We start from the raw sequence: 22,790 nt of genomic DNA, 5'->3' as shown, positions 1-22,790 counted from the left end.
TCTCAAGCTAATTTTGTTATCAAGAAAATCCTATGTGGAACTGCATTTTAACATAGACCAGTAACTGCCATCTGTATGCTTTTATGAAGATACATTCCTCTATACAAGAGGATTTCAATACTGACACAAAAGACACTGGGTGGAGGTTTCCTCTCTTCCTGATCTCACCCGAACCCGAAAGGGGAAGCAAGCATCAAACCAAAAAATTCAGGTTATTTCAGCTGATTATTTGCTTGGTTTTAGTTAGGACTCAGTATTAAAATGACATTATACCCTCCAGAAACTACAGCTTGAGTATTGCACAGTAATTAGGAAACATCAATTATATTCCTGAAATTTATTTTCAAGTTTAAATAAGTTATTTCAAACTGCTCTTACAACATTAAAAATAAAGGAAGGAACTCACATGGTTAAGAGTAGCTATTAGCTATTACATGACTGTGAACCTTAAGGAAACCAACAGACTTTTGGTAGTAATTCCAAAGTTATTTAAATAGTTATTTAAATGGTGACTGTTGAGCTGCATGTTGTCAGCAAAATACATACCTTTTCCACACCTCTTAGAAATTTGTCTGTTCCTGTGTAATTCCTTCTAGGATCTGTCAGCAACTCACAGAGTCGCTGAATAGTGAAGGGGATGCTGCAATGAAATAGATTTATAACAATTTAATTTTTTTTTTTTTATGAGTATGACTGCTAGGAAGCAAAAACTTTACTGCTTTCCTCCCGTTATTGAGAGGACAGAAAGAAAATAGTACAGAAATTTGTTGTTATTAGCAATATAGGGTAGTAACTCAAAGCCTCATTTCCCTTATTTCACACAGTGAGATAAGGCACTGTCTTCTGTGCTCACCATGACAACTCTTAAGTAGCATCCTAAAGGCATCATCCCACAACTCAATCCACTAAAACGATGAAAGGGAAAGTGGTATTTAAATTCAGAAACCAGATCATCAACAGTAAAGTAGTTTAAGACTGCATTTATTAGGTAACTCAAATAGAACAAAAATGGGAAGTGATTCAAAATAAATTTGAGTCATACACGCTAGATCTAAAAAAAAAAAAAAATCTCAACTTGTAGTTTATTTCATGTTTTACAAAATACATTTACAGAAAAAGCATTAAATGGTGGAATTACTAACGTTAGCTGTTACACACACTGTATTTTACCACAACTGGACAGGATATTTATCTATCATGGAACACCTCCATAAAATCATTATTAAACTTCGAGTAAGTTACACAGATCCATAGCATCACATTCACGCTGTTTTCTGACAATTTTGCACTCAGTTTCCTCCTACTTAAATGAGAAACTGACCTTTTAAGCAATATTTACATACGTCAATCAGTTACCTGAGATGTCATACACTTTCACTGAAAATTCACATACAATGTCACAATTTAACAGATTTCTATGACTTCTGACAATATAATTAAATACTTCAGGTTGATTCAATAAAATAATGAACGTTTATATATTTTTACAATTGACTATGTGAAATCGAAGCCATTAACATTTCAAAGAATATTTGATACAATAATACTTAAGCACCAGTTCTTGATTGAGAACATGACTGATACACCAAATCCAGAGCATTACCAATACACGTTTGCATACACATACAGCACTACACTGTGGTTGTTTTTTTAATTCAACTTTTATTATTTTCTAAGGAACTCAGTACACAGCATCTTTAGGCTGTTTCATTAGCTAACACAGCACCTCAAGCTTATCCCATTAGCTAAAAAGCCACATTTTAAAGATGCACAAATCTACCACTGGGTCAGCGAAGACGTCAGCACAGCTGCGATTCCTCACACTACGTGACAGTTCACTTCAACGCAAGCAGCAAGCAGAAATAGAGTGACCAAGCATCAACAACCTGATCATGTTTTCCAGAACTGGGTATTATGTCACTGAGGAAGCCACAACCCTCAGCTTGAAAGCAGTACGGGTATATGCTACTGTGCAATCACCCTCAGCCCTAGCTCAAACGCTGCTACCAGAAAAAAATCCAGACTGCATCCCACATTTACCCTGCCAATGCCTTGCCTTGCTCTCAGCCCCAGTTACACCACACCAGCTTATCTGTACCTGACTTCTAGGAACAGGAAGATGGTCAGGACTGATTTCCATCAGTCAGCTGTGGCAAGTTAGAATACAGCTGACAAAGCATTAAATACTTTCAATACTTGCAAAAAGCAATGCTAAAAGCAGGCCATTTCTAAAGCATTTGTTTTGACACGATTGCTTAAAAGCAAGTAAGACAAATGGCAGAAATGTAATATTTTGGCACACAAGCAAAATACACCTCACCTCCCTATTTGACCCTAAGTTGTTTCTTTCCCAACCCCAAAGTTTGATAAGAACAAGCCAGGAATAAAGGTTCTTTTTCATTCAGTTTATTACATGAAAGCTCTTGGGCTTGCCAATGCTCCTCTCATTCTTAATTTCACTACAGCTGCCTTACTATTCATCAAACATTACTGCTCTTTAGCAGTGATTGGTGAGCTAGCAATCCTTCTGACACCCAACTTCTTCACAATGCTCAGCTTCTTTTAACCGAATTCCCACCTCTGTGACTTGGTCGCACACACGAATTCACCTGATCTGTTAACCTCTCCACGCAGGCACAGCACTACTTGTAGCTATTGTTTCTCACTGATGGTGACTGTGCTTTTGGGTTTAAAAGTCCCTAATTCAAGTGTCTTTGTAAAGTTGTAGTAGACTAAGTTGTCTGTGCAAAATCAAATTATTTCAGATAAAAAACAATATACAGAATTTTAAATTATTTTTCATCAACCAAACACATGAAGCATTCTGAAGAATCATTCCCAGGCTAACTCCTATTTAGCTGCATCTAACTGGGCACTTGGAGTACAGACAAAGACAAAGTAGTTTTGCACATCAACAGAGTTCTGGTTTCTTGGGAAATAGTCAAGAAAATGCATAGCCTGAAGTCACACCCCTAATTTACTCAGTTATAAAACGTTCAAATGAAAGGTAAAACCGGTTCATTTTCCTCCAGAATTTTCCATAGTAAACTGAACTTTGTTTACCGAGCAGTAGATGGCACCAAGTGTCACGGTATCACCTCTGCATATCATTTGTTCAACATTTGTATATGCTTTAGTTTGCAAAACCCAACCAAAGTTAACTTCACCTCTAGTTAATTATAAAGTCTTTAATATAAATCTATAAATTAAAAAAAAAGTTTAACAATATGATTTTAAAATAAAAGTAACCAAAATTGGTGCAAATATGTACGTAAACACCAATGTGAAAGCTTGTGGGCAACGTGAGAGCTGATCTCCTCCAACGCTTCGGAAAATGCCTGGTGCAGGGCAATGTGTGAGCGTCAGCCCTTACCTGCCTTCCTAAGGTAACTGCCTAAAATTCCCCATGAAGACATTCGTAACTGCACTTCCTAGCCAGATTGTTCAGAATGAACTTCAAACCACAAATTCTTCATACAGACAGCAGTCAAGAAGTAACAGGGAGGCACGGACCCCCTAAGTTTAAAATCCTGAACTCAGCTGTTATAACTAAAAGGTCCTGTTCAAAACGAAGGACAATTAGTGGACATAACACAGATTTTAAACGTGGTACTGAGGAAACATAGCAAGCAGAACGAACCTGCCAGAATGCAAAGCACGTAACTGAGACCTTGAATAATCATTTTTAATATATCTTTTTTTTCCTTTTTTTTTTTTTTTTGGTGCTATGAAGACTCCTCTGCCATCTGAGATCTTGGGTACCTTACCTTGGAACTTTCTGCTTTAGGAGCAAAAGATAAAGAAAAGAGCATGTCTTTCAAGGATCTGCTACTCCAAAGCAATTCCAAAGTCTGGCCCCAGAAGCACATTACACTAAGTCCGGTAAGACACGGTAACGTTAAAACACAAAGAGTTTCCTCTCTTCCTTCATCTAGAGAGACCCTCAGGACACACCTTCACTTGATTCAACTTTCACATCCATATCCTCCTGTAGGAACTGTGGTATTTACTAATGGACTATTCTACAACCCCAGACTCTGGAACATCCTAATTTATGACTTTCTTAAAGGCAGCTGATGTACACAGCTTGCTTCCTCAAAGAGCAGGTGGTTAGCTGAAAGAACGAGGAAGTGGCACACTTTTCAAGCACCAGCTGAGAACAGCACAGCCACAGAGCAAGCTGCACGCTTGGGTCACCCAGAGGTTTGTTTAGTGCTCTTCTGAAAAACGGCAGATAACAGCAGCCCATTCATGAGCTGTCTCAACGTGAGAACATTACAGATTTTTGGGGCAGTGAAGCATTAATAAAAGCTGGGGGAGGTAGGAGAGAGACAGACTGGCATAAAGGACAGGTTTATTTTTAAATTCCTCCAGTGAAGCAGCCTGATATAAATATTGGGCAGCGGAGAACACACTCAATTTTACATTCTTTGGATTGTCTTATATAAGAACAACCTGAAACAACGTGTTTTTTTTTTGTTTTTTTTTTTAAAGGGAACCAGGCCTGACTTATAAAAGACGCTTACATTGTAAGTACATAACATTGCATGGAACAATGACAGTAAAAATTATTCAGCTAACATCAAAATAACATGCTAAGGACGTGTCAGCTGTACCTCCAAAACTGAAATAAGGAAGCGACAAGGAGGTAAGCCTTACAGTATGACCATTTACTGACAAGCTGAGAAAAAGGCAGAATAAGTCTCTCATAAACAAGTATCGAGACTCGAACAGAACGGCTCAGCTTATGGTAAGTACATAATGCAGTTTAGAAACAAGAAAAATAACTACGCAGGCTATTAAAGCAATACAGCAAATAAAAAAGACACCCTTGACAAAAAACAGATCAGGAGCTTTATTTAAAATGAAACAAAACTTCCAGGATTACAAAACCAACAAAGGGTACACACTCAAGACACAGTCAGCAACAGATCAAATATCACACATCTCTCGACAAGCATCCCCTGAACTATAAATCTGAGTCTGGTGGAATTTAACACTTCAAAACCAGGTTCACTTCGCCTCCTTGTCATACCGTGTCTACCACAGCTTTAGTTGTTCAAAGCCTACTGAACTGGAACAGTTATTAAGAACTGGACACTTAAAGAGTTCTTCCAGCTAGATATTCTAAAATGCATTGAAAGAAACCTGACTTTAATAGCTCTTGGACCTGTTACGTGCAGGTAACGCTATCCTGCTTCATTGAAGGGTATCAATACAAACCTGCCTATGTGCTGAAAAACTGAAATGACTGACATGTCACAAGACATCAATATTTACATTCAGATAATATAAATTATTCTAATATAGATATAGATTAAGAGAAATTATATATCTAATACAGATATATAATAAGAGAAAGTTCTGAAACTGCTGCAATAGATTTCCAAGGTAAAAATTTCTTTCTGCTCATCAATTTAAGGAAGTAGAATAAATGGTCACCAAGCAGAACACTAAGGGTAAAATTTAAGGAAGTATTTTTCTTATCCTGATTTTAGGCAACAAATGTTACATACCCATTAAATCCAGTGACAATTTTCAGGATTCGTTCTTTCATCTCTTCGAAGGGAATATACTCCACGTTTGGGTTGGGGGGCCCTCTTGGCTCAGGAGCTGAGGTTCTGAAATCATCCATTACTTTCTCCAGTTTGAAAATAAAATAACCTTTAAATTGAGACCACTGAACCCTGCATAGGACACAAGAAATAAGAGGTATACAAGTCAGCCCCAAAACCACAGGAAAACAGTGTAATGTCACAATTGTAAAAACAAAATTCAGGCTGGTAAGGCAATCCTAAGATAAATATGGCGACTAAGGAAGTATTATTTTTCTTCCTGAATTTAAAGCACGATAACTATTTAAATAATTACAGTAAAACAATCTTACACTAGTTAATTGCCATTAACAAGGTAACAGGATGGGCCAGTTCCTTCACAAACCATTACAATTCCAACCTCAAGTTGCACAGGGTACGCGCACATCACATTACCAGAGAGCATACACACAGCCTGAAGTTCTCGCTCAGCTTACAGAAGAAAAAAAAAAAAGTTTCAAGTCTGGAAACCACCCAGCATCGTCTGCCTTCTGTTATAAACCTTTCTGGTTTGGGCCTTTTGTAATCAACTGTTGGGTATCCACACACCTTCAAAGCATTTCATGGGACCTCTTGTTCTCAGACAGGCAAATACATTTTGTATCACAGATACAGTATCAACCACCTTCTGCCTTACAACTTCCAGTTTTGCCATTTATAGGATTCTATACAATGACATTTGCAAGAAAATAGGTTTCCTGAGCAGCAGAGCAGGGATATCTGAGTGCCCTTCCGCACCGAGCAGCCCGCAGCAGCCCCAGAAGTGACTCCGGGCTTCCTACCGCTGACGCACGTCTCGGCGGCGCGGGGAGCACCGTGCCAGCAGCTCGTTTCCTTCGGTCACTACCAATTGCAGTCCGTCCACGCTGACGCAGCGCAGGAGCTCTCGCAGCTACCGGATGACATTTATCCACGTGTGATCTGAAACCAACAGGCTCCGACCACACGGGCACTGTCACATCTCTGCGAATCCGGCAAACAACAGTGCCCTGTGACCTGCACCTGAATTTTCCGCTTGCTCATGAGATGAAAACGGGAAAATTTAGCTCAGATTTACCCAGAGATAGGAAGACAAAGCCTTGGTCTTTCATTAGAAGTAATAAATTGGCAAGAATGGGGGAAGAAAATCTGGAGAGGAAAGGCAAACCTTCCTTCTCCTTCCAGGAAATCATTAAGCACTCTGCTGCAGAGGGGAACGCAGGACTTGGTGAATGACTATAAAACCAGAAAGCAAAATAGAAGGAAATAAGGTCCCAAAAGGGAATGTCCTGGGCAGATTAACTAGAACCACTGGTTCTCATGGGATTATTGCTCCAATTAGCATCATACAGGAAAATACAAAATGCAGCAACATTTCAAACGTGCAGTATTAGACACGACTCCTGCAAAGCTGAAATGAAAAAGCTCTCCAGCTCCACAGTGCTAGCACCGTGAGACCAAAGCTTTCACACCAAATCTCACGGTTAGTACCTAAGCACATCACAAAGCACAGGCAGAACAAAGCCGTCAATAACCTGATGCCAAGGAAGGATTACTTCCTACCGAGCACCCCAAGAGCTGTACTTGCCTCATGAAAAGGGATTCCACTATTCTGCTAAGGCTTCTGATGAGCCTGTTCAGGTATTTTTTCAGTTTCAACTTAAGCTGTACTTTATTTTTATTTATTTATTGCTGAATAGTAACACCTCTTTTCATAGACGATTAACCCATCAGCATCGTGTTGCTGAAATAACCCAACCCTAAACAGCAAATATGTTTAAAATGGGAACCTACTGCCTGCAGGCAGCATCCACCACCTCCTCTTCCCAGTGCTGAAGCTCTATGAAAACAAAGCAACCTTTTACCCCTGTAAAGAAGTCTAGAAAAATGTTATTTTTTTTCTAAATTCAAGTATTTAATTAGTATTTCTATTACATAGAAAGGCTAAGAACCCGCTGCTGCAATACGCTGTGATCTGACCGTTGCAATACTGACCTAAAAAGCATCTTTCAACCTGTATTTCAGACCAAATGAATGATAAACGCCTGCCGATGAGGTGACGAGGCCCAGCTTACAGCCAGGAGCAGCAGGTTAGGGATCAGCTCACCCTGAGCTGTTGCTGGAAGCAGGGCAACCTCAGCAGCAGAAGCTCCGGGCAAATTGGCAGCAGCCATGTACTCGGCTACCTCAAAATGATTTTTTTTCAACGCTGCCACGGCTGCACTGCTGGCAGCAGGACAGCCAACTGGTTACAGCCAGTGGCACAAACCACAGCTGCTTCTGCGATCACAAGGCAAGAGCAACATAACCCACTGCTCCACAGGCCCAGAGCTCCCTTTGCTTCTGGAGCATCGCCTGCTGAGCTCAGGGTCGCCCCTTGGACATTCAGGGAACCCCAGGATGGTCCCATGAGCACTGAAACATGCTCCCACCAAACATCATTTTCAATCTATGCAACTGGTTTCCAATGAACATTTTTATCCCAGTACCAGTAAGTTCCAGAACTCTGCTCACTCAGTAGAAGTGCCATCTACACCCCAAATAACAGAGCTCCAGAGCCTTCAACTGCACAGGCAGCATTCAGTCCCGCAGGGCAGCACAGTGCATCCCTAGCAGGCAGGAAGATGGTTCCTGAGGGATGCAGTGCAGGCCATTTGTTTCATTTAGGCCCTGCTCTTCTATTATTATCCTAGGATAAGGAATGTCCAGAACTCAGTTCCCCTCTTCCTTACCTCGTCCAGCCTAACATTGTGTCTGCCAGGCCACTAGGAAGGGGTTAAAATACTGTTAAAATAATGAACTTCCTTTTGACAAAAGCATCATCTCTGCAGGGGCAGTAGATTTTTTTTCCCTACTATCTATTTACTTCAGTGAAAGTGATTGAAAATGAGTGTCAGAGGAGAAAAGTTAGCTTTCCTGTCTCACCAGTCTCTGAAACTGATAAGTAGGAGTTGGTGTCCGCTGCTCCTAACCTCCTGAAACTCACCTGCAGCTCATGTATGGGGAAAAACAATTGGTTCCTGAATGCTGGGTAGAAGTCTGTTACCTTAGACAACACAACAGCGAAGATTACAAATGGCTTATCCCAGTGCTTTGCAAAGACCAGGCACTTGGCCAGACAACGGTAACGAGAAGAGATAAAGAAAGAGGGAATATCGGTTTTCAAGGAAAAAAGGATATATATTCCCCATTTCACGTGCTCCCTGAGCATAACTCTGGCATTACTGCACAAGATCTCTATTATAGCTGCTTTGTTAAAATGGGAGACACTAAAAAATGAGCAAAGTTTGCTAAATCCCTTCTATAGTTAATGGCCAAATGGAACTGAAAAACTTCCACAGAGCTTTATGTACAACCTCGTTAAGTTTTATACACTGGAAAATAACTGGCAAACAATTTAAGCTCTGTCAGGAAAGCAAAGTGAAGGAATTCCATGGCAGAAACACTATTCATGCATTCTTCTGAGCAGACTTGTTTATAAGAACTTGTTCTTCCCACTCAGCATTGTACAGAAACAGCCGCTGCTAAACGCACACCCAGGCTTCTAAACCATGGTTTTTCTGTCCACTAACCTGTGATTTTGTGCTACCAACGTTTCCGAGAGCTTTTACAGCAATTCACAAATGCAAAAATCCCCGTGAGCACTGAAGGATCTGTGGAAACACCTTCAGGAGGAATACTTCAAAAAACGAGTTTATCCTAAGATGCTTTGGTACAGCGTATTCACATTGTAGAGAAGGAACAACTTTTAAGTTATATACACCTTATGTACATCTAAAGCATCCTTCACTACAAGATCTGGGTCATCCCGTGTGATTATATCTGTACAAAGACAGCTCCCCTGGGCTAATGAGCCTGCAACTTCACAGGTACTCCACATCATTGCAAACTGGCATTTCTGCTCAAAGGAAGCCTCCTCTCCTCCAGCTCCCCTCCCACCAGCTCCTGCGCCAGCCTTCCCTCACGTCAGCCGAAAGGTTTTTCTCTGACATAGAGAAAATTAGAGGGGAAAAAAGGAAAGTGGTTTTATTAAACAAAACAGGCAGCCAGGAAAGAAGCCACCAGAAGCAAGAATGAGGCAGAAAGGAAGCAATCCCAGGCAGCTTCCATAACTACAGCTTGTACAGTACCTGTATCGCAGCAGGGCCACGCATCTCAAACCCTCCCAGGAGGGGTGCAAATGCTGATATTATACACTCAAAAATTTTAAATTAAAAAAAAAATAGGTCACAGATGAAAGCATAGAAATTAACCCAGTGCAACAGTTCAGTTTGTCCTTGCAAATCCCTTAAACACAAGATGCTCTGTCCTAGGTTTGCTGGTAATTACACTGCGAGGTACTACCAGATGTTTCACACCGTAATATTGTACCATTACGGAGCCCCTGACCTTGCAGTTTACATTAGAAAGATAACAGAGAAATGTGGATGGAAAAGACTTCCGTGTTTGAAGATACTCAGCTGTGTTTCACAGAAATTAAACAGGAAAGTAGGCAGCAACTGATGCAAGAAGCAATAACATGAAAAACAGAAGCAAGATTTGAGAACATTTACGTGTGGCTTGAGAGGAAGCATGAGAAAAGGCTAAAAATCAGTGGGGGAGACAAAAAGAGACCGAAGAAATAAAATATTATTTAAAAAATCCACCCCTCACACCCCTGCAAACACACCCAGCCCCCGGATGGGGACAAATTATGTAAAGATAAGAAGTTTAAGTCCTATAAAGAACGACACAAAGGAGTGCAAGCGAACCCAACAGAGCAGCAGGACAATAACATACTTGTTCACTGCAAGCTGATGAGGCAGCAGATGTCCATTGCACGGAGAAGGAAGAATTACAAAAAGATGTAACTTCGCAGCACCCGAGCTTAAACAAAGGAGAACAGAACCCCAAATAGCATTTCTCTCATAAAAGCAAACTATTTCACACCTGGCCTTAAACTACGTGATTATCTGCTGGAAGTAATCCATTACCACAGAGCAACACAAGTTTGCCAATCACCCAGCTTTAGAAATCCACCAGACCTATTTGATAAACAGCACAAGGGACAGAGGTGACCTCAGACAGAGAGCAGCTCGAGTAATCCGATGCTGGGCCTTGATTTAAAGGAATTACTAGCACGAAGTTCCTTGCAAGATAAGATTGCTTCTCTGCTAACACGATTTGTGCAGAACTCATCCTTCCAAACATGCACAGCAAAAACACAATTGCATTTTACACAGAAATAATCTAATCCCATCACTCCCACTCTCTGGGAACAGAGAAAGGGAAGCAGTCAAAATGCAAAAAGACTTCCCCCAACTCCCTTATGTCCCACGTACTTAAAATATTTGTGCTGATCAGCCTGAGAAAGCAGCCTTCCCCCGTACTGCCCTGCTTACAGTGAGACGGGAGAACCACCTGTCAGTAGCTTGCAGTATTCAGATAGCAGTTCGTTCTCTCACCTCCAAAACCTATTTGCTTCCTACCACTGGACAAGTTTTGTCATCACATTCTGCTGCCCTTTGGGACAGGCACTTCGGGAGATGCGAAATTTCAACAAGAGCAGGAAGACTGAAGTATTCAGCAGAGTTGTTCAGGCACAATTTGACAAATACTAAAAAGCAAGTAGCAAGGAAATCTGAAAGGCTGCTGGGGAAACTCAAATGGAGAGGCTAAAATCTGGCAGTGCAGAGGCCGACACACACACACACGGACTGACAGGGCACAGACCAAGCCAAGGAGGGCAGCTGTACCTGCACAGCCCCTGCCTCTGCCAGGTACACAGAGCTCTCCCTGCTGCTTTCAGAAAAAAATACATAAAAACTCAGGGGATCCCCACCAGTGCTACATGCCTTGGATATTACATGTAGATTGGAGTGAAAGCTTCCAGAAGTGCCTAAGAAAACTACAGAAAGCTACATATCTCCCTTTTCTGCACCTCTATTAACATATCAGATTGAAAACTAAGCTGTTACACATGGCTTACACACTTCCTCTAAGCTCTACAGGATTTTAAGTTACAAATTTCCATAAGAGCCATGGAAGGTAAGCCAGGACAACACCTAAAATTAACTAGAAGCACAGGAGGAAGAACTCAGTATTGCCTGAAATAGGGCTACCCCCTGGCATGAAGGTGCTGCAATTATTGCATAAACCTTGCTGGAATTGCTTCACAGATTATAGGTGTAATTAATAACACCATTATATTGCAGGGATGTTAAGCTTCTGGAGACTTAACTACGTACTTAAAACATTAAGAATCCCAGGAGTCCCGGTGGGATGGCTGTCCTCAGATTTCACAGTGCTGAAGTTCATTGCAAATTCACTTGGTTTAAATTTTAAGAGGATGCCAGATGTTTTGGAGAGATGCTACATACCAGCACATACATAATAGGCACAGGAAAACCAAAGCAGATCCACTACCGATTCTGTTCACTGAACAGGCCATAAAGAAACATCACAGCCTAGTACCAGGCAGAAGCGAGGAGCACTTCCCTCTCCATCCTTCTTCTATGGTGGACATCCTAAATATGCTGTATTTAGGATGCACTCAAACCCCTCTTATTCAGCTCAACTGATTTCAGCATGAAGTCCCCAAGACACAGAATGAAAGAACTGTCGGGCAATCTCAGAGGACTTCTCTTAACTTCTAACAAGAGACATATCTCTCATATTAGCTTCCCCCAATTATTGTTGATTTAGATTACATTCCCACTGAGATTTGCTAGTAGGAAACAGGTGTTTTTTGAAGTGAAATAACTTGCCAACTTCAATAATTTTCTTCTCTTTTATGCTTTGCTCCAGAGCTCATAGAAGATGAAGACACCCTGCAGAACACAATAATCTTCCCGTGCTGTCAGAAGTAAAATTAAATTCTCACCCAAGACAAGTTAATTCCTTTCCTATTCTGCTCTAGGAAACTATTTGAAAAGCCAAAAAGCGCAGAAAATGAAGTGCTCCCAGCAATCACGTACCCAGCTTAAACCCCTGTGCCAGTAGCAAACTTCATGGCGTGCTCTCCCACAGCCTTGAGGACACGTGCACCAAAACAGAAACAGCGTGAGCAGAAGGAACAGGGCAGTTCCCAAAGTGCTGGGTTATTTTTCGGTGTTCCTGAATGAGCGGTAGGCTTTAAACTGTAGGTGATAGGGCACTGTGAATGTGCTGGAACACGGTGCTTTGCTGCATACTGCTGTTAGGAAAACGCTGGCAAACGCTCTTCATGGGGGAGTGTCCAGCCAGCACCCCCACCTCCTAACTCTTGTAAAATTAAAACGCTCTCACGTTATCTTCAGTAGGGTTTGACCTCGTTTTACCTTTCATTTTAAAGGGAAAAAAAATACCGAAGAGCTCAAAAGAGGGAAAACTGCTATTTCCCATAAGCACAAAAGGTATTGTTCCATCTCCATTCACTCATTGTTGGCAGCCTAAATACAGCCCTTGCCTTCTTTCTTGGCGAGCCTGACAAGCTCCCTCCAGAACCACAGAAAGAGGAATACATTAGAGGTGCACCTACCCCGGTGGTGAGCGCTCACCTCTCTACTACTTACGAATTACTACTGTTATTGCCAGGAACAACAGAGACTAAAACTTAGCTGTGGAAACAGACAGCTGACGAAGGCATTAAAGTGCTATCTGTAATCATCAAGGGACTAATTCTGATCTCTGCTGATAAATATTCAACCGACTCCAACAGAATACAGCTGTTGTGCACAACAGAAAGCCTGAGCTGCTCGTCTCGGGAAAGTGTATTTCGTAATACAGTTATCTAAAGACAAACAAACCAAACTACCTCTTATTTTTTTTATTTTAAAGGCAAAAAAATGACCACAGAACAAGAGGAAAAAAAAATGATTGATTGTTCTTCATTTAGGAAACAAATCCCTTAGAGTGGAGTTGAAAGCAATGCGCACACAGTAACTGCAAGCCTCCAAAACTTCCACAAGCCACAGGCAGTGGCTTATCTATGAAGATAAAAGTAAAAGGAGATGATATTTTCATTACACTTCCCTCTTTCACTTGAAATTTTAAGTATTCTTTGGCTGATAGGAATAAACTGATATATTTGCTAAAACATCCCATTTATGGGCTTCTGCACTGTGTAAATTCTGACCTTGCTTTGATTTCTCCTTCGTGTAATTTCAGTTATGCACATATTCACATAAAATTTATTATAAATCTCAAGTTTTATTACAAGTAGAACGATTACCTCAGATATCGATGTTCCTATGAAGTACTCACCAACTACACAGTGCTGCAAGTCCTACACACCCAGACTTTTGGATGAGCATCAAAAACCAGCAAAGTCCTGCCATCTAAGCAGCACGGAGCGTATATTAACATATTTATGACTTAGCTACTTTCTTTTTCAAGACTTGGGCTCCGTTATCACTACAACAGACTACCCCATGAATAATTGCTTCAAAAAGGCATGATTTCAGTGACCTCATTTTTGAATTTTCGTTGTTGTTCTTTAACCTTCAAGTAAGGGACAATCACACCAGCCTTAGCATTGTGAACACCAAGGCACTAGCACAGAGGTTTGCAGTTGGGGTGTGCCCAACTTCTCCCTCTCCCAAGTGCCAGTCCCTCACAGCCCAAGGACACCGATATTCAGCTGCTCTCCACAAATAACCACAGCTGGATGTGAGCAGCACTGGCTGAGCAGAGCAGCAACAGCAGTCAGGCTTTGTCTGTGTGTCAAAACACCTCCTGAGAACCACTTACACAGTGCCCAGACCTGCCTTTAACACAACTGGACATTCTGTTTAAATTTAGACAACCATAATGATGTCAATGCTAACAATTCCTTACATTGTTCCCAGCTTTTCCTCATTTCTATTTCAAATAAACTTTCACTGAAGATTAATGTTCCCTAAGGCACGTTTCAGAAGTGATGCTGTGCATTGTATCATCAAGATTCTGCAGGAATCCCATACCATTCTTCAGAGTGCACCCCATACAACAGATACTCTGCAGGAAAACGATCCATCAGGCAAGGGCACAACACACTGACAGGAGTGTAGAGCTGATGCAGGGAGTACAGGAACATAAAAGAGATTGCACTTTCTTAATAAACTTGTTCAGCAGAAGGCCAGGAGTCAAATTTAAGCAAACTATTATGCAACAACCCAAGTGTACTTTAAAGTCTTCCTGAATTTGCACCTAAAATTACTATCTCTACAGAAGCTGCCTCCTAAGTAAAATCATTCTGAGTAATGTAACTTTAATGTTTGGATAATCACATATGTATCACCCCTTCCATAAACAAACTAAATTCCGCATATCTAGTAATACAGGGCACTGAAATCCTTCCAGCTTTCACAAGTTTGCATAGAATGAGCAAATAAAAAATTCTGTAACTCACCCAGTAAGTGTAACTTGCAAATGACCGACGTGTAGAGATCCACAGGTTACTGCTCACAAGAGCAGCAGATCCCACTGAGATAATACTGTCAAAATTGGACTGTATTGAGCAATAAGGCTCGGAAAACAGATAAAGGAAAAGTTGCCCTGCACAACTGCTTTTGGAGCTGAACCTCCTTTGCACTGTAGCGCAGTGCTCGTCAGTTTGTGCTTCATTCCACAAAAACACAGACCTCACTCAGGCCTGGAAGCAGTGTAAGTGAGTTGTGCTTCTGGTGCTAATTCCTTCCAAAACCAAGAACAGAAGACACCCAAATGACTTCTACGCAAGGCACTTTGGCTCCCACACCAAGCCTAGGCTGAGACAGTGTATGCCATCTCCCTCTGACCCAGTAAACAGCCAGCAGGTGTTTTTGCACTGCTTTACCACTTCCAAGCAGAAAGCCTCATCGGGTACAGCCATCTTACCAGGGTGCTGCTCTACTCCTCCTGAAACCTCGTAGCTGTCTTCAGGCAGCATTAGTTCTGAACCTGTGAGACCTGCCCGGCACATCAGCTTTGCAGAAAAGCAGCAACAGCCTCATTTAGGCACAAACCAGATAAACCACCACACCACCGAGCCGCCCAGACTGCTCTGCACCCTCCCTCCTGCAGGCTCCAGCACCTTGCTCCCTCCCCACAATGGGTCCCATCAAGAAGGAACCTTCCCAAAACCTGCAGGCAGGAGGAGTGAGGCTCAGGACCAAACCAGAAATAAACATCCCTGCTTCTGCAAAGTGTAATATAGAGTAGGACAATCCCCAGTGGTCTGGGGAAGTGCTTACATTAAATAACAAGGAGCAAAGCCACCACAAAACAGTCAAGTTGAGGCTCAATGGAAAACAGAGATAAAAGAGGCACTGCAGATGTGATGAAATAGCACTAAGAGGTAAAGGTACGAACTGAGAGAGGAATAAGGAGTGCAGGACTGAGCTTGAGTAGAAAGACAACAGAAAATAATTAAAGGTGATGGTCAAAAGCACATGCAACTGTGCTAAGTGGTGCAGAGTAACGGCGGGGTGGCTTTCTGTGCAAAGCAGCAGTGAACTGCCTGCACAAAGCCTGCTGCTAAGAACACGACGATGGATGCACCAAGGAAAATCTGCTTGCACATAGCATTTAAAATAAAACAGAACAGCACGCAGTCCCTGCAGGAGCGAGGGATTTCATCTACCTAGCAAGGATTTCTCTGAAGCACCCCGACTGCACATCCGATACACACATGATGGTGTAACACAGGTTGGGTTCAGCTCCCTGTCTCTCACCGTTTAGGAAGATAACCAGCAGGCTTTTCAACCACGTTTCCAGCCCGTTGGGGGCACGAGCGGATTCCAAGGAAGAAAATGCACTATGAGTGGAGTGGGACTGGATGGGGAATAATAGCAGGAAGCAACACGAGGAAGTTTACTCACACCTCTCGCCTCACTGGTGACCGTGGAAATGGAAGAGGCCAACGCTCACAATGGCACACGGGCTCCTCTCAGAGCATACTACCTTGTTTATTACAGCAGAAAACTGAGAATCGCTTTAGATCATTTTTAAGAGTTCATAAGGAATTATATTCCCCCACTAGTTTTAAAGATTTCTAGATAATGATTTGCTTCCAAATCAGAACATGATTTCCAAACTACTAAAAAAAAAAAAAATCTATCATTCACACATTAAGCAACAAAACTAAGAGTTAAACAAAGCCCAACATTCTTCGCACAAAAATCAGACTTCAGCATGTTAAATAAGCTAAAGGAAACATGGCTATAAACATTTACATATTTGTAACAAATTACTGCACAAAAGGTCAGAACACATCCCTAAAACACTAAAGCTAAGAATTTATTAGGAATTTATTCCCGTGTGCATTCACTGCTACCATCTCCACTCGCACCTCTTCAGCAGATGAGCAAGTATTACATCGCCATCACAAAATAAAAACTGGAGGGATCCAAGTTGAAGAACTATACTCAAAAGGAACCGTCAGAAAATACACCCCCCTACGCAGGGTACATGAAACAGCATCAAAGGGCTGCAAAGGCCCCATGATGTTACCTTGGAGAGAACTGACTGTGACGGAACGACTCAGCAGAGAGCTGCTTCACGGGACCTCAGCGAAACACAGAGCGCCGTCTCTCGCAGCACCTCGGCACCTTACCAGCTCCAGGCCCCGCGGGCAGCCGGCCCCCAGAGCAGCGGTTGGGGGGGGTCTGAACCTCAAATCCTGCCTCTAGAATGGAGCACGGCCGTGCCACATCGGGGCACCTGAAATGAAACCTGAGCAACCCGGTCTGACCTTGGAGTTGGCTCCCCTGGGTCAGACCGGCTGCCCTGCAGGAGCCCTGTCCAACTGTTAGCCCACGGCCACACTGCAGGTGCTCCTCTTTGCTCTACAACCACACGAACTTAGCTTCACCCTAGACACATTGCAGAACCGCAGTTACGTTGACCCTCCAGGGAACCAGTGAGGTGACAACTTGTGTCCTCAGCCTCAGAGGAGGTACGGACTGGGATTTCACATCTTCTAGGAAAACTCGGAGCAAAGAATTTGTCTACACAAAGGAATGTGCAGTCAGTGTGTTTCAATGGCTTTATTCTGCATCCAGGGCACGAGCTGGGGTAACTACCCTACGCTCTGGCCAGGCCGAGTATTCTCTGCTTAAACAGAGAACTATGTTAGCTCATCACTGCTGCATATACACTGCCCTTCTCCAGATTTTGGTACCTTATTACTCCTTTCTGCACTCCTTCGCTGTCAGTAAGGACCTGTATTACACCTTGCATTTCAGAAAGACGTTAAAGCTGTGCTTTGTAAGCTGCCTGCCCTAGGGCAAGAACAGGGGAAACTCGGAAAGAATTGACAAATGATTTTTTGATCTCATTTGTTTTCTACATTTTATTTTTAACTTTAGAAACAAAAGAAAATTCCAGTAAGAAACAAATTGGATTCTCTTTATGAAGGAAGAAAATAAATGTTTTTTAGCTCCTGAAGGGGCAGAGTGATTTTACATCCAAGATAACTTCCTAAAAGGTAAGAGAACATTTTAGAGACAAGACACTGGTCAGTGATTTTCATTTCTATTTTTGTCATAATTCTTCATAAAAACTGTACTTCACTTTTGTATTCTGCTTCTAGTGTTGCAGTGATGTGAATTTTTGTACCACCTTTTAAAGCTGTTTATACCTTAGAAATAATAGATAGAAAGATAAAAAGTAATTTTTATGCAAAAAATAAAAGCATAAAAACATATCCTGTTTTTAAAGAAGTCTTTCAGATACAGGGAGATATTAAGAGTAACAAATTTCATCTCTTCCCCTTATTCAGTTTTGCAAGTCATGCTGATCCTTTACAATCTATAGAAAAGCACGTTGTAATGATCCTCCCCTGACTCTCCTTGGTCTCGCCAAGGAAAACCCATGCTAATGTCTCAGTAAAGTCACGTCAATTAAGGAATATATAACTCCTTCAAAAAAAATCCTAAAACTCAACACAGGATTAAAAAGGCTTGAGCTGTATACCTTACATTTCACCTGAGGCTCAAGTCTTACCACATTAACTGTGAGGAAACCAAACTTTCAAAGTAGTCAAGCAACCACCTACTGCAAAGCAGTCAAGCAATCCATTTTTTGCTTCTGTTGAGATACAACAAAGGAAGTTTGGACTGGCTTTTGTAAATGCTGCTCATAATCTCGCAAACAATGAGGTGAATGGTTAACTATGCACACGAAGATAGTCTGAGACTTCAAACGGATGAATCTAACACAGGTGGCTGTATGATCGCACTTTTCCTGCGGGGTACTGATAAAACATCCAAGCTTACGCTGGTGACCAAATTTAGCAACATTTTTATTCCAAATCTTCAGTGTAAATAGAAAAGGCTTTATTAGTAAAGATATTCCAGAGAGCCTTATCACGGCTGCACTGATGGCTCACACGGCTCTCACCCTTTGTCCCTCCCCTGCACCGCCTTGGCAGCTGCGGTGCTGCCATACCAGCCAACACGGGCACGACGAGCTGGGGCTGGGAACTGACCCCTGCTACGAGCCCTACTGCCAAGAAGAAAGTTACAACTGCGAGCACTTCCCTGCTCTGGGTTACCACGCAGCTACATAAACAGTTGAACAAGCACAAGCGCGGCAGTGACACAAGGGCTGTATTCGCCGAGACCGCTGCCAAGAGAAACAAGGGTAAAATTACAGCCTAACCTGAACCTGCATGTACCTGTTCTTAACTCCCGGAGGTGAATAAGCACCTTGAAACAAACAGGGGCAGGGAGGCACCCGTGGCCTTACAGCAGTCAGACTGGGCTTCCAGTCTGTCGAGCAAGTTCGGTATGCCGTGATCGCGCTGCTGGGAGAACCTTAAAAATCATGGTTGTTTACTTTGTTAGCATCCTTTCAGCCTAAGTTTATCAATTATTTTACAAGGCGTGCTGCAACTACATCAGGAAAAGGTATGGGGAGTGAGAACGCTGTGTTTTGACCCAGGATGGAGCCCGCAGAACACAACCAGCAGTCGTCAGAGCAAGTTACAGAGCAGAGCGAACCTCCCCGAGCACTATGTGACGCCTCCAGAAACAATAACTCAAAGCAAAAATACTTCACGTTTCACTTGTCCTTATTTGCCTTGGTCCTCACTTGTGTGGGTACTTTTTGTTTGTTACTCTAGGAACAGGCTGTGGCTGAATAAGACCTATTGTTTTTCAGTAAGTCTGCAAACTGTGCAATTACCCAACTTAATCACTATTTTTTTTCCAAACTGAGCTCTGAAATCCATAAAAATCCCAACTAACATTACTACAAATCATGTTCTTAGACTTCATCTTCCCAGACAATCCACTCCTTACTGTTTTGGATTTCTATTAAATAAAATTATTTTTGCATAACATGAAATAAAGACTATTCAGCTCATTTTGAACTGACACATCTAGTAGCTCTGTGTTCAGGAACACTTACAACACTTCTATTACAGTGCTCAAGAGGTACTAGCTTAAAAATACAGCAGGCTGTTATAAATGTGTATTACCAGCCACCAGTCTTTACACGAATATCCACGATGAGATTTTAATTTTTACTAATTTCCTCCTGATACTTTGACGCACAACACGTTATTGCAAACAGAAGCATATTATCCAAAGAAATAGAATTTAACAGGTAATGGGAAGCAAATCAAATGTACTGGAACAGCATTTCCACGTCTGTCTCCAGATTACACTGAACGCTGCTGCTGCTCACGTCTGACGCTTTTTAAAAACAATTTAATGGAACTGAAAGGTTTGAGAACACTGCAAAAGTGGTACAGACAAAAAAAAAAAGGAAAAAAATCTAAAGAAAATAGTGAAAACATAAAAGGCCAGGGCCTGCATGGAGCGCCTGCTGACTTCTGTTGAGGTTTAAGCCACAGTTTGTAATAATCAAACGATATATTTTTTTTTTAAATCTAGGTTTTCCCAACGGAAATAAAACGAAGTTTAAATTAACTCCAAGTTCTACCCGGGGAGGAATTTTGTAAAGGACACGCTCTTTTACAGCCACTTTTTAAAACCGCTTTGGAATACCCGTATTGGTGGCAGAAACAAGAAAAAAAAACAACAGCCTGAAAAACATTTCCGAGCATAAAGGCTCTGTGGGTGACAGGGACCCGAGGAGGCAGCGGGGCGGGCGCACAGGGCGCAGCCAGCAGGCCCCACGGCACCAGGCCCAGCGCCAGGGCCTGAGCCTCTGCTCCCAGAGCAAAGTGCAGCTCAGGGCTCGGTGCTCGCACAGGGCCAGCAACAGAACCAACGCTGGCACGGGCTGGAGGGGCTGCAGAAGGCATCGCACAGCCCCACGGCGGGGGCAGCCAGCGCAGGGCCTGTCCCTGTCCCCATCCCTTGTCCCCTGTCCCCGTCCCCAGGCCGCGGGGGCAGAGGCAGGCCGGCTGCCACATAGTGAGCACACGCACGCCGCAGCTGGCGGGGCCCGCCCGCTTCCTGCCAAATTGTGAGCCACAGGAAGTGGGCCGGGGCGGCCCGGGGCGAGCACGGCGCGGCGGGGGGGGGGGGGCAAAGCGGGGGGGGGGGGGAAGGGAAGGGGAAAGGGAAAAAGAGGGGAAAAGGAGGGGAAAGGGAAGGCCCCGCAAAGGGTCACGGCAGGCTGGAAGGCGAACAAGCACCAGCACTGAGCGGGGAGTGAGTTTGGTGCCCCCCCAGCTGAAGACACCGCCTGATTTCCCCTCCTGGCGGCTCCCCCCTTGGCCCAAGGGGCTGAGGCTGCGTGTTCGTCACAGCGAGCTGCGAGGGAAGCGTGGAGCCACGCCACGCCGTGCTGCTGGCTGCTGCAGAGCCGGCAGGCAGCGGCTCACTTCCCACCCGAAGCCCCCCACCCGTCACACAAACGCAGCGAGCAGCAGCTGCGCCGTGTGGGGCAGGAGCAGTAAAACCCGAGGTACCCCCAGCATGGCCTGCACAGAAATCCCCTCTCTGGGGTCAAGCCACCTACCAGCACACGAAACTAACCCGGCCAAAGTTAGTGTGAGAGCCAAGACGAGCTTGTTTAGCTCAAAAATCACGCTGCAGACATAAAAAGGAGAATCCAGGTAGCACCTCGCTCACTTAAAAGGCAGGAATCCTACAAGGTACAGCTGAGGATCGCCAAAAAGTCACTTACATGGTCTCTCCAGTCTTAGCAACATGACAAAGAAACTGATCCAGTATTGGGCACACTTCCTTCTTCCCTCTCTTCTCAAAGTCTGTTGGCGTGGGGATGACAGAAGAAGAACGGAGAAAGAAAACAGGACAGAACAACAAAAAATCAGTTAAAACCCACAGTAACTGCTTTAACAACCAGCCCAACTCCCCCAGCCCGAGCCGCGCTCAGGCGTTCTCCTCAGGAGAAGCTGCGCGCAGCCGAGCAGCAGAAGTTGGTCGCCAACTTCTCTGGAGCGGCCCCCGGCGAGCACCGAGGGCCCCGGGGCTTGGGGGGCTGCCGGTGAGGGGCTGGGGGTGCCGAGGGGCTGGGCACGGGGCCGGGGAGCGCAGGGCACGGCCCCAGGCAGGGGCAGCCCCGGGCCTAACGGGGGGGCCCCCGGCCTCCCCCTGCCGCCTCTCGCCCCTTGCACAGCCCGGGGGGCTTCGTGGGGGTTTCATGGGGGGCTCCAGGGCAGGATCTCAGCCCCCCCTTCCCCACAGGCCGCCCCCGGACCCCCGTCTCCCCCCTCAGGAGCAGCCCCCGGCCCTCACCCCGGGGAAGGGAAGAAGGGGCAGGGGCTCCCCAAATCCCCCTCCAGGGCTCAGCCGCTGCCTCCCGCCCCCGTGCGGACCCCGCTCCCCCCGCCACAAGCCCCGGCGGCACCTTTGAGAGCCTCCTGCAGCCTCTCGACATCCATGATCCGCGCTGGGCTTCTCCCCCCCGGCCGCGCTCGGCGCCGCTGCCCTCCGGCGGCCCCGCCGCACCCCGCGCAGGAGCCGGGTCTCTCACAGGCTCTTCCACACGCTTTTACACACACACAAACACCCCCACACAGAGCCGCCCTTACACACCCACACCCACAAACACACACACACACACACACAAACACACAACCCGGGCTCAGCAAGCCTCCAACATGGCGCCCGGGCCGTCCCCGTGCGCGGCCCCGCCAGCCCGCCCTCCTCCTCCTCCTCCTCCTCCTCCTCCTCCTCCTCCTCCTCCTCCTCCTGCCGCCACCAGGCGGGGCCGCCGCGGCTCTGAGGGAGGGAACCGGCCCCCAACCGGCCTCGCCTCACGCCGGTGCCCGGCTGGGAGAAGCGGGGGCTCCGGGGCTCGTCCTCACCGAGCCCCCCCCCCCCCCCCCCCCCGGAGGAGAGAGCCCCGCGGGCGGCT

At 44.4% G+C, this 22,790-nt stretch overlaps 1 protein-coding gene across 1 annotated transcript in view; it reads right to left on the bottom strand.

The window, feature by feature from the left end:
• Positions 1 to 22,551, bottom strand: part of PPP4R2 (protein phosphatase 4 regulatory subunit 2) — a 28,183-nt gene extending 5,632 nt beyond the window's left edge. Inside the window, exons 1-4 of the mRNA XM_032193922.1 lie at positions 22,281 to 22,551; positions 21,597 to 21,678; positions 5,517 to 5,687; positions 547 to 640 (exon numbers count right to left, since the gene is read on the bottom strand). Coding sequence (XP_032049813.1) covers positions 547 to 640; positions 5,517 to 5,687; positions 21,597 to 21,678; positions 22,281 to 22,314 — 381 coding nt within the window. The 5' untranslated portion in view covers positions 22,315 to 22,551. The remainder of the gene's footprint in view (positions 1 to 546; positions 641 to 5,516; positions 5,688 to 21,596; positions 21,679 to 22,280) is intronic.
• Between the last annotated feature and the right edge of the window lie 239 nt (positions 22,552 to 22,790).

This window comes from Aythya fuligula, chromosome 10 (assembly GCF_009819795.1).
Source record: "Aythya fuligula isolate bAytFul2 chromosome 10, bAytFul2.pri, whole genome shotgun sequence".
In the NCBI taxonomy this organism is placed as follows: domain Eukaryota; kingdom Metazoa; phylum Chordata; class Aves; order Anseriformes; family Anatidae; genus Aythya; species Aythya fuligula.
The sequence above is the reverse complement of the archived record's forward strand: the minus strand, read 5'-3'. Positions and strand labels throughout refer to the sequence as shown.